The 12,700-nt window shown below is 40.5% G+C and overlaps 1 protein-coding gene across 2 annotated transcripts in view; it reads left to right on the forward strand.

Moving 5' to 3' along the window:
* The window catches only part of ap3b1a (adaptor related protein complex 3 subunit beta 1a), a gene marked incomplete in the record, with an annotated part of 120,572 nt that overhangs the window by 59,856 nt on the left and 48,016 nt on the right, over nt 1-12,700 (forward strand). For both annotated transcript variants that reach the window (XM_048258801.1, XM_048258802.1), the window contains 1 exon segment: nt 5,279-5,455. In XM_048258801.1, coding sequence (XP_048114758.1) covers nt 5,279-5,455 — 177 coding nt within the window.

A 12,700-nucleotide genomic window follows, 5' to 3' on the forward strand; every position in this document is an offset into this window, starting at 1 on the left:
ATTATGGTCTGTCTGCCACTCGTTGTCTGTAGCTGATCGAAATGACATAAGACTAAAGCTTTGATGTAAGGCTATATGTTTAGCCTATTGAATTACAAACCATTTTGTAGAAAGATGCATCATCATATGTGACTCAAAAACGGTCTTTAGTAGCAAAAGTAACGTCGCTCTCTCTGCCACTCGTTGTCTAGTTGTGTGGCACGTCTTCTGAAATGTTGTTAAATACGGGACCATTAGCCTATCGCTCGTTTCAGTTTGGGACCTTGCAGTCAGAATTGTCGTTTGTTTATTCAGAGTCTTGAGTCCAAAGTAGCCTGGGCTATTCGAAGCTCTTTATTGCTGTTTATTATCCTCGGAATCATTGTATGCAAGCAAACTATATACAGGGAGTCTTTATTGTTGAGGTCAGACATGATAATCATCCAACATCTTGCGTCTTAACCTGTCATTCAGTGCTGCCAAAACTCTGCATACCCTCTCTGCCTCTGGTCCTACGTTGTGCTGTGTGAGTGGGGGAGTGGCTATGGTAGAGCGGAGAAAGCCAATGTGCTTCTTTTACCGATATATTTAACAATATATTTCGCTTTTCTTATCCAAACAACGTCAAACTTACCACTGCACTTGTGCCCGTAGCAAGACACCTGTCAAGTTTGAAATCAATTGGAAAACTTGCATATATGTGACATATATGCAAGCCTACAGTGCTGTGTATGAGGGGGAGTGGAAACAGTAGAGTGGAGAAAGCCAATGTGTGCTCCTTTTACTGATATTTTTAACAATATCCTTTGCCTTTCCTATCCAAACAACGTCAAACTTGGCACTGCACTTACTCGTGCCAATGGCAAGACACCTGCCAAGTTTGAAATTAAACGAACGGTTCGAGAGATATGCGACACACACACGCACAGACAGACGTTCCTGCAATTTATAGATAGATGGTTAATGATGAGGTTAATGATGTTACAGAGACTCTTTCCTCTGCACTGGCATCTTATCTGAACACCGCATGTCCTTTCCACAAAACCTACTCGTTCTAAACCCTGTCACCCATGGGCCTCTAACAGTATGTCTGTACTAGTGTTGCATATTTTTACGTTTTTACAACGTTATTTTTCATTTTCAAAGAGTTCAAAGAACGACAGGTTAACTTTGGTTAAAAGTTCTTCTCTTCTGTTTTAGTCCAGCCTAAGTGAAACGAGTATGGTTCTCTGGGATAAAGCGAACCTTCCTTCATCAATGAATTTTGACGAGACATAAGGAGCTGTAATCATAGGGTGCTAACGTGATGAAAGCGCAATGTATGTATAAGTATTTCCGCACTGTGAGCAATTCGCAACCACGCGACCTGCCGAAAATGACCATGAGCCTGCGTTAGCCATAGGGAATTCAAAGAGATAACAGCAAATGCATCAATATGTCTAAAAAGGTTGATATTTATTCAGTATCCTTTATAATGGTTGGACTTGTGGAACATTTTAATGATGGTGTTTTACCAGTCAGTTTAGTTGAACTTAAAGGATCTTTGGTTGAACTTCAATAAGGTTTAGAGAGGTCATGACTGGTTCACTGGTTATGACTGATATATATATATATATATATATATATATATATATATATATATATATATATATATATATATATATATATATATATATATATATATAGTAGTAGTACAGTAATAGGCCTATTAAATTGACATGGTGTCATTTTACCTAAAGGTAGCCTATAAACAAATGTATAACTGGAGTGGTTTGCAACAAACTAGGGTACAAAACATGATATCATTTGAATTTCATTGAGGGAGATAGGCCTATGTGGCTTGTATCCGCGATTTCAGACACAAAAAAGGCCCATAAATGATCACATTCATCTGATTTTTCCTAACGATCCGCTAGCTGTCTGCCTCATAAGCAGGCCGTCAAAAAAACATGTCTCTGTAGGCAGCCTAGGCTCTGAGATCTGTACACAAAAACAATTGCTACCAACAAGTGTTGGCAACCACTCAAAGGCAAAATAAAGTGTTCCAACCAATAACCGACGAGATGCGCGTTTTCAATTGCATGGGAGGGAGTAGCGAGCTAGCTCTCGGTTTTGTTTGAACATCAACAGAAGTAAAGTTCAGCGTAATCGCTGATACAACCTTTAAGCACCATCTGAAGTAAACATTAACATTTTGTTCATGTTTAGCGCATGGTCTGCGTAGAACTTGGTAATGGCATCAAGGATGTTTTCTGCAGGGCATCCTGAAAGCTGAATGATTCCAGCAAAAACTGTCTTAACTGAAATCAGTTTGCTTCCAAAACGTAATGTAACGCACAATCATTGTGCCATATGATCGTGTATCCTCAACTGATAACATGGACATGTTGGTGTTAATTGCTAGCATCACATTGTCGATTTAATAATTTTATTTGTTTAGGGTCGGATCGTGCTCTCAGAATTCGTCTCTCTCGGGATTCATTCGTTTCGGGGAGAATTTGATCGATAGAGTTCCCATGTCTAAGTCTTAATGTTTTCAATGCATCTACATGGACTTTCTGTGTCAGATAATCAAGCTTAGGTAATCAAGCTTCCACTCAGACCAAGTTTTCCCACGAGCAAACTCTCCTTTCACTTTTGCCTCCGAGCAGAATTTGCAGATCACGCCACTCCTTTCGTAAATATGTCTGAACGTTTTTTCCTACCTGGACCATCTTTTGTGTGGAGTATTTCAGTATTGGAGTATTTCATCTAGCCACTCATGACTCATCATGAAGATGCAAAGAAAAGGAAAAGAGCTTCAGACCGAGCGAGGGGGAGTTTCGTAGAGAAAAAGCGTCACGCTTGCCTGGTGTCCCTTAATGATAGGACAGTGGAGAGTGACAGGAAGTGAATGGGACCCCGGGTCGCCGGCATACGGTGCAGGTGCCCCAGCCAGTTGTGCCACAGCTGGGGCCTAGCCACTCATGTTTAAACGTTATGCAGACCTTTTTCTGGGGCATCTGCTCTGCCTTTTCGCAATGGTAGCCTACTGCATAACTGCTGGAGCAGGGCCTGCCTAATCTGAGTACCCAGAAGTTTGCATCATCGGGCCTGCCTGGAATAGCCTAAAGGATACTTTGTATGTAAACATTCTAACGTACATCCGGCTTGGTTGTCAGACATGTCAGTATTTTAAATGTTTATTACCTAGCCTACATCGCCTTTGATGCTCAGTTTTTTAACCCCTGAAAAAAAAAATCGTTTATGCGGTCTGAAAAATGTGCGCGGTCTGAAAAATCTATTGCGCGGCCGCCCGCGCGCAGCTTAGAGGGAACATTGGGTATGAGTCCTTTCTTTTCCAGATATCTTAGGATTTCGCCGTAGTATCGTTTCAGTATCTAGCATCGTGATGTTTATGGCAGGTATCGTATTAGTCTAGTCTGTACAGTACAAAAGAACTGTGAGCTGCTGAGAGAAAATGGCGCAAATCCAGAGATGCCAATGATCTTAGTAACTACCAGTGTTTGCTATCTACTTTTCTTCCACTGACAGTAGAAAAAAACTATTTTTTCACTGAAAAAGTTCTCAAGATAAGTACCCAGTTTGATCAGCATTTTTAAGAGGTTTTGCCTTGTAGTAGCATCAATGGTCTTTTTCTCTCTTTTCCTACTTATTCAGCGAAGTCATCCAACAACATGCCTTCTGGATCCCACCCTATCCACTCTACTGCTGTCCATCACACCTACTATTCTGCCAGTGGTCATTATTTTATCTATTCTTTTGTCTGTGACTGAAGCATTGTAGTTAAGGCCTCTGCTCAGTCACCAGTTTTCATGTTACTTGACTTATGTGCAACCTTTGATACTGTGAACCATGACATTCTCCTCTCTACATTGTCTAAATGGGGAATTTCTTGAAAAGCTCTTAACTGGTTTGAATCATACCTCATACCTGTTCATTAAACGTGCTTTCTCAGCTGTGCGCTTGCGCAATATGCACACGCTCCACACGGCAGCCTACATGACAGAGGCTGGCAGCATGAAGTGCAATCATAGCTCCACACGGTATGTGACAGAAGCTGGTGGCAATGAAGAGCAATCATAGCAAGCAAGACTCAGCCAACGCTAACTCCTGAGGGATGGAGGTATTCACATTACTCGAAACTAAGGGGAGGAATGTAAGTGTTAGTTGTAGCCTACACTGTGCCCTGATTTTGTCCACTGCCATTAACTCAACTGCCAGCCTATTGATACGATTTGCACTAGCTTTGCACCAAATTTCGGAGGAGCACCTGTTTAATGAAAGAGTATAAGGCTATAAAATAAGCCCTCATATATTTTGTGTTCAACTATATGCCCACGATGTATCGAGGCTATGTTATTTGATATTGTTTCATAGGGCTTTAGTGGTGGTGTTGAAGCCTATAAGCCCAATGTTTTCTTGTCAAGTGCTCTGTTTGTGGCATTTTTTATAATAAAGAGCACAAAAGAAATACCTGTTATGTCCTCCATAGTAGAACTTTATGTAGGCCCTACATTTAGGAACAGATATTGGGTTCTGCCCAAAGGCGAGCAACATAAAAAGTAGCATTAGAAAGTAGCGAGTAGCGTAAAAGTTTCTTTCCATAGAGGATAACTAAGTAAAGTAACGGGTTACTTTTTTGAGAAGTAACGAGTAACGAGCACTACTTTTTAAAAGTAACTTCCCCAACACTGTTAAGCATACACTGCTCACAATGTAGTTTGGGGCAATGTATTTATCACAGAATAAAGACCTCTTTTATTCTAACTATTCTTTCTATTCTATACAACAAAACGAATAAGCCGACTGTATATGAACGCGCACACACACACACACAGGCATGTACATACAAGCATACACAAAAGTTTCAAGAGTGGGGGATGGAGTAGGAGATGGAGACAAATTGTTTGCGCAATTTTTGCGGAACAGATGTACAGGACTGAGCTGCAGTCATATTTTGTACTGCTATGCGGTACATTTGATATTGCATTGACGACATTGTTATTATTACTAATTTGTTTAATGCAGGCTTGACAACTTCTTTAAATTTGTTTACTGTTTATTTTAGCTGTTGTAATGGTCATATTCTGTTGCTTTGGACAAACGTGTCTGCTAAACTATAGAATTTGATAATGTGTATGAGGGTATTTAATGTTAGCATTTTTATGAACAGATTTCTCTTTTGTCATACAAATGACTTACTGTATGTCTGCCTAATACAGTATTTCTCATGAGACATCATAAGAAATCCAGCATTACTAAGTGATTGTGCATGTATTATTTGTATGCTTGACAGGTTCCCATGGCACGTGCCAGCATACTTTGGCTCATTGGTGAGTACTGTGAACATGTGCCAAAGATTGCCCCGGATGTCTTGAGAAAAATGGCGAAGAGCTTCACCACAGAGGAAGACATTGTAAAATTGCAGATTGTCAACCTGGCGGCCAAACTCTACCTTACAAACTCTAAGCAGGTAATCAGACTCTAGTCTAGTTGCTTGAAACCCTCATATAAATAAAGTAGTGCTGTCAGTTAAACGCGTTATTAACTGCGTTAAAGTAAACCTATTTTAACGGCGTCAATTTTTTTATCGCGAGATTAACGTTCTTTTTGGTGTAACAAACTTTGTAGTTTGTAAGCTGTTGCAACAACTAGTAACGTTAGAACAACCACAACACCACACTGGATCTAGCTAGACCGTGCTGCATGTACACGCCCCCTTTTAGGGGAAAGGGAGCTGTTTGGATAATGGAAACCTATGCTGCATAGAAGTGGGGAGCGAAAAGGGGTTATACTTAATAAATCTGTGAATAAAAGGCACAGTCAAACTGCCCGTGACTAACTATCACTAAGTTCGGCAAGCTTAACTTTAAATGTCATAACATCAACTAAACATAAGTCACACATTCATTCTATCACTTGTAATATGAACGTAGCCTTTTTCCTACAACTAGGTGAGATAATTGGCTATGTCTGTTATACTGAAGTTCCACAGTTAGCTGGGCGGTATACCGCTTCACACCGTATACCGGTGTATATTTTCGTTATGATATGAATTTTGAATATACCGCCATACCGGTGTATTTGATTACACAACGTTTGGAACGCTGCGGGACTTTTTTCACACGCACGCATTGTGCCACTGCGAGGCATAGTGAGGGTAAACACAAAACACCTGAAGTTTTTCCCCTGAAGTATGACCCTTAAGGCTTAATTTATCCTTAGATAAGGGGTTTATTTAAGGGTGTTGCACAGAATACCTTAAATTGTTTCTTTAGTTAAGGAAAAACCTTAAGGGATACTGCTAGCGAAAGGGATTTACCGTCACGAAAATTCTATTGAGATTGTTCAACAGCAACTAGCTGGCTAGTAGGTGATGTCGTTAGTTAGCAACCCACCAAACACAGTGAAGTTTAATGAGGTTATCATTCATCTTACCTTAAGAATATTCGCTGAAATTATCCAGGTAGCAAGTAAAGCATGTTATAGACATGCACTGAGCAATACAAGCTGGCTAGTTGTCATCAGTGCACCAAAACGAACTTTTTTTGTTAATGTTTTGCCTAGCGAACCGAAGCTCATGGCAGGCTAACATGACATCCACATTCACATGAAGTTAACGTTAGCCTACCACTAACGTCATGTAAACCACACAATAACAATAAGGCACGTTTCTGATAGGCCTATTTGACCGAGTAAGCATATTAGCAGAGAGGTTTCATTTTAAATTGTATAATTTTCAAAAAAGTATAAAGTTGCACAACTTTTTGTATTGGTTTTATAGGCTACAAGATGTTTGTGAAATTTGCACTGTACAGTTCTGTATTTTGACTGCAATTGTCTTTGCATTCTGATTAGATTCTTCATTAGAATCATGAGTGGCTCTTTTATAAACAGCATCATTTTCTGGGGCCATGCAAAACTGCATTACCACTAGTGTGGAGTTATTCTACATCATGACAGTAAAACAGACCATCCTTAGTCAAAGTACTGCAGCAATTCTTCCCTCAACCTGTAGAAAATGCTGTGAACATCTGATTATGCATGGAAAAAAAAATACCGTCATATACCGTGAAACCGTAAGAATTTAGAAAAATACCGTGATATACATTTTTGGTCATACCGCCCAGCACTATGGGTTACCATCGAAAACATAGGCTGGAAAAAGCAACACTTACCCTAATATTGCTCAAATGACTGAATAAAACAATATTTATCCTGCAGAGGAGTTGCTTATATCTCGTGACGGTGCGTCTTCAGCTGTGCTCCATACGTGTCTCTTGCCTCTCCCCTAATCAGTTTTAACCGTCATTACCAATTTGCAAATGATGGTGAATAACTACTCCTCATGAGATGTACAGTATTTCGTAATATCTTTATTCTAATTATGTTTCCCATTGTAATCGTGCAATTTGTAATGCTTTGCATGGACGTGCGCTGGTGTGCGTTCATGAATGATAGAAGGATGGTGCGTGCACCTGCCAATATTACTGTTGACATGCGCTCTTAAAATAGCATATGAACAACTCGCCATTGACTTCTGACCAGGTTTAGGTGGTGTACGATAGCGATTTTTAGACAACGCACCAGGCCCCTCCCTAGGTTGTTAATTGCCACACCCCTGGTCGCAATGTTTAAAAAATAAACGTGCAAAATACCGAATTAAGCTTTGCGCGGGTGAATAACGAGCTTTACGCCATGCGCTGGAGCCCAAAATACAGCCCTAAGTCTTTCCTCCTTTTTACCAAATATAATTACTTCAGTTTTTTCTTTGATAGTTATATACACTGACAAAGAGATTCTAGAGGACCATAGTTGTTTGGCGACAGAGCTCTAAATACATTTGTATGTCATCTGCATAGCTATGATATGAAATCAAATCAAATCATTTTTGATGATTTATCCAAGTGGGAGTAGAGGTTGAATAATAGTGGCCGCAAGATCGACCCCTGGGGAACACCACAGGTCAAGGGCAACAAAGAAGCTCCTTTCTTGCAGATATGATTTGAGCCAGTTGATAACTATGCCTGTAAATCCAACCCAGTAGTCTGTGTAGTAAGATATTGTGATTAACAGTGTCAAATGCTGCACTATGGTCCAGTAGCACTAGGACTCATACAGTGGGTATTAGTTAAGAATTGACACTTTATTCACGATCAAGGTGATATACGCAGCTGGGTGAAATGTAAGTACAACTGCAGCCGCTCGGGGGCAGCATAAGTCCGCTGTGGCGTTCCGCGGTCGATGCAGACGGAGCGTTCGACAGCAAGGGCTGTGGTTGGCCGAGTTTTCAGTGTGTTGTTTCTCTGTGTTTTTAGCAGCCCCTGCAACATGCTAGTCCACTGTAGCCTATAAGCTTTGTACATAATGTCAAACACAGTTTTGGATTCAGTGGCAAGATTTCTTGATTGTACAGTGCCTATCTCTCAGTAATGTTTTAAAATGAGAGCTTTGTCAGCTGGCAGTAGGCTACTTTGTCGGCAGTCATGAGAAGTTCGCTTGCTAACAGAACATAAATACGCTGCCCAGAAACCTCGTGTACAGTTCTGATTTTTTGTACTACACTAACCAGGTTGAAATATAGCCTTTGCCTACAGCATCTCCTTAACAGTAATGCAGGGCTCTACAGTGCGCCCATTTCACTTTCGCATTACGCGGTAAAATGATGGCGTCGAAAGTGCAAAAAATATTTAGGGCCACACTGGCGCTAATGACTTCTAACCATGTCAATGTTTGTCTACACAATACACCGCAACATCGAGAAACATGTGCAAACCATAGAATCACGTCGCGAATGCAGCATAAAAACTACACCTCCCATCAACATTAGCAGTTTCGCGTTGTGACTCGCTAGTTGTCGCTTCTATCAAATCCAAGAGCGCGCAGAAAAAGCGGAAAGTTAGACTAGCCAGCCAAGATGCAAAGATTGAAGAAATTAGTTATTCTATCCACAGAATTCATCGGATATAGGAGGAACAGGAGGAGATTATGAGAATGCAGTGAGAGAAGGAAAGGTAACCTAACATGCCTTTTAGCCCAGTTGACATATTGGCTGCAATATGCAAAATATAGCTGTAGCGAACAGGTACAAAAGTAGCCTCCCGTAATACTCCCATTTTATTCAAAGGTAGAACGCTATAGACAACTCCTGGCTTCCACGCATGCTTGTTTGTTTACACCGAATACAAGCTGAAGTGCAAAACGAAAGTAGGCCTAACATTTGTCTACTGCCCCCATCAATGCAGATATTAAAAAAAGGATAACAAATATATATATATCCTTGATGGCCTATGTTGGGTTTTGTGGAAAATGGACTGTTTTAGTAGTAGTATTAGGCAGTATGCAGTCAGATAGGACACCATGGGCATATTTGGATTAGCTACAGATGGATTCACAAATAAATAAATTAGCCTACATTTGGCAGGATACTTGATATACAGGCTAAATGCAAATATGGCAATGTATTATATTATTTTACATTAACAAAATGTAGGAAAATAGAACAGACTGAAAATAAAGTAGACACTGATCTTTAAAATCCTGTTTCCTGTAGCCTAAATGTTGTCAGTCATTCTTAATATTCACAATTGGTGCACTGGCATGTTTAACTGTTAGCTGCAGTGTAATGTTAGATTATGTGTAAGTTAAGTACAGAAGTGACTGTGTGCCCAAATTTTTGTCTGTGCTCCTATATGTTTTAACTTGGGCGCACAAGTGCTCTTGGAAAAAAATGTTAGTGTAGAGCCCTGCAGTAATGTTAACAAAATGACAGCGTTCATATGTCAAAAGAAAACGAATTCGGTCACTCAAGGCTGTGCCACAGCAACCAGTGTAGGTTACAGTCCTACCCAATAGGCCTACTCGAAGCAGCTAGCGTTGTCTGATGGTCGAGTGGGTTAATGCACGTATTTCCAGAACAGGTCTGCAATCGGGTAACGGGAGCATTTGTTTTTAAAACATAATTGCATCTTTCCATTCCAACCATTATTAGGCCTATGCCTATTGTTATCATTTTTTTGCAAGGTGTTGCTCCTGGCAAGACTTGTTTATAAGACGTTTGGTGATTTAATTGATAGCTGTTTTGGGACACGTTAAATGTTCTTTGAGCGCATACGGGGAGTAAAAAGACTTGTTGCCGTTTTGGGACATAGGCCTAAGCTACGTTAAGCTGTTTCACGTTAAGGTGGTATTTGTTGTTACATTAGCTTCAGAAACACCGCTTCAGAAAGCTGCAGGGGAGTGCGGGGCACAAAGTAGGCTAACGCGGGGTTACAGTAAATGTAACATGGACTTTTTTCCTAGTTGCAGAGGGTTGATAAAGTCAATTTTCGACATACGTCTGTTATTAGTTCATGAGTTAGGATCTGACTGTTTATGATACATACACATTCAGATACATTTATTGAATTAATTGAATTAAAAACAGCCTTTTGCATGAGTATTACAACTAACCCCCCATATGGGGCAGGTTGTAATATTTCACCTATCGCCACTCTTGGTGGAATTGTACAAGAACAGTAGGTCCTACAAACAAACTTCCAGTGCACATTTCTAACAGAGATATGTATGTTGCTTGTTAAAACATATGACTAGTGAAACTCATGATTTTAGAAATATTTAGCCAAAGCCAAAAAGTGTTACTTTGTGCCCCGCGCTCCCCCACTGCTTGTGAAAGAAAGGGGTGGGGGAGGGGGGCTTAACGTGAAAAAGCTTAAATGTCCCAAAATGGCAACAAGTCGTTTTACTCCCCGCAGGTCTTCATAATGGTAGGCTACAGGAAGTGGGGGGGAGGGTAAGATGGGATGACCAGAGTCGTCTTCGCTGGAGCTGGGCTATGGACGGACTAAGCCTATGTGCAGAGTTCCTGACACTAGAAAAAGTGTGTGGTCCACCATGAAAGCCTTATCCCTCACCCGCGCATCCTAAATATTATAAGACTTAGTTTTCTGTCTATGCCTATTTTATGGAAACGATTGGGAAGAACATTTGTGCTATTCAGAAAGCATATCTTCTATCGTCTTTCCAGGCGCACACAGCTCGTTACCATATAGGCCTAGGATATCGACTGCCTAATCAGATGCTCTGCTCTTGGGTTTGGCCTCGCAGCGAACTCAACCCTCTTGTTGCTTGCAGTTTGTTAAATAAAGCGATGCAGATTACGTTATTTATTTATGATTAATTGCGTCTTTTGCAACAAATGCTTGTTAGGCTGGGCTACTGTCAATGTCCTTGTAGCTACAGGTAAATGTTCAACAATTGCTGGTGCACAGGCTATAATCAATTAGCTAAATCATTTGTCCAGCTGTTTAAACATTTGTTTGTGCTACATTCAAACGCAAAATGTGCTTTGATATATTTTTCGTTGTCGTTTGAACGTCGGCAAGCAGGCATGTTGCGGTTGCAATTTAAGTGAAATTTCTACAATATCCCAACCTATCCCACTCTGATATTTAGAGTTGTTTCGTTAAGATATAATTCTTATTTAAATTTTGTGTTCGGCAAAGGAGGTTTTTTGCCTTTTTTTATTCATGCCCTTTACAACTATGCTTATCCGCCCTGGCAAACTTCGACCACTGGATGATGATACAGCTTTTATTACACAACTGAGAAATAGGCGATTGGGCTCGTCATTTACAGCAACAGGATAGAATATCCCTCCAACTCTAGCCTCCCGCCACTTGTTGCCTTCATTTTCAAGTCTCAAGTCTTGCTTTAGTTCATTACCAAGTTACTACCAGAAGCAAACTTGGTAAACAACTGACTCTCTCACTTGCTCAAAAATGCTGTCATGTCGGCTACTTTCTAAATATTCAACAATCGGAAGCAGCTGCAATTGTAACAGGACATTTTGAAAGAGACCTTTATGGAAGCGCTGCCCAGCTCGTGCACCCTCCTTCACAATGTTGAATGGTGACACGCACACAACTTGCGAGTTGCGTTCCTTCTGTAATTAATTATAGGACTACTAGATGCTCTTCTTCACACTAAAAACAGTGGCAGTCCTAGCCTATAGCCTAACATATTTTTTTGGAATCAGTTTGTGTCGTGATTGACATCAGATTAGTCATTAGCTAGTTAGTTGTGCACTGTTTCCCACCCAGTAGTAAGGTAACAAACAGCCTACTCTGATGAATTCTATTTTTTTGCCAATATTCTTGTCACCCTCCCAGAATTCTGAATATCTTTGCTCGCACACTGTAGAAACTGTAACGTGATTAATGACACGTTACACCCAACTCTGCTCAGCTACGACTAGAGAAAGAATCTCCCATGTGTAAGTTCACTCAAAGTTGGCCTACCCTATAAACTGCATGACAGTAGGCTATTTCTATTCATCTATAAAATTACCACATGCGTTTGTTCAACTTTATGAAGCAGAATTACGCAGGCTATTTAGGCACATTTTGTTTGCGCAAGAAAGAGAAAATACAGCGCACGCGATTTTGGGCTGCACTTTGAAACTCGTTCCGGCGCCCCTGCCTTGTTGCCTTTATGATTTCCTAATAACTTTCTTATACTAAATAGGAAATGCAAACAATGACATGCCCAACCCTGGAACTGACTGACTCTGTCTCATGCGTCATGGAAGCAGTAAGTCAAGTCACATCAAAAATAGTAGTGGCAGAATTTCCAACAGCCACCTGGTGGTTGTTTGGGTCAACTGCAGTTTGTGCCATTTCTGCCGAGAAAATGGGGTGTGTGATTCATGAAGGAACCC

Source organism: Alosa alosa, chromosome 12 (assembly GCF_017589495.1).
Source record: "Alosa alosa isolate M-15738 ecotype Scorff River chromosome 12, AALO_Geno_1.1, whole genome shotgun sequence".
Taxonomy (NCBI): domain Eukaryota; kingdom Metazoa; phylum Chordata; class Actinopteri; order Clupeiformes; family Clupeidae; genus Alosa; species Alosa alosa.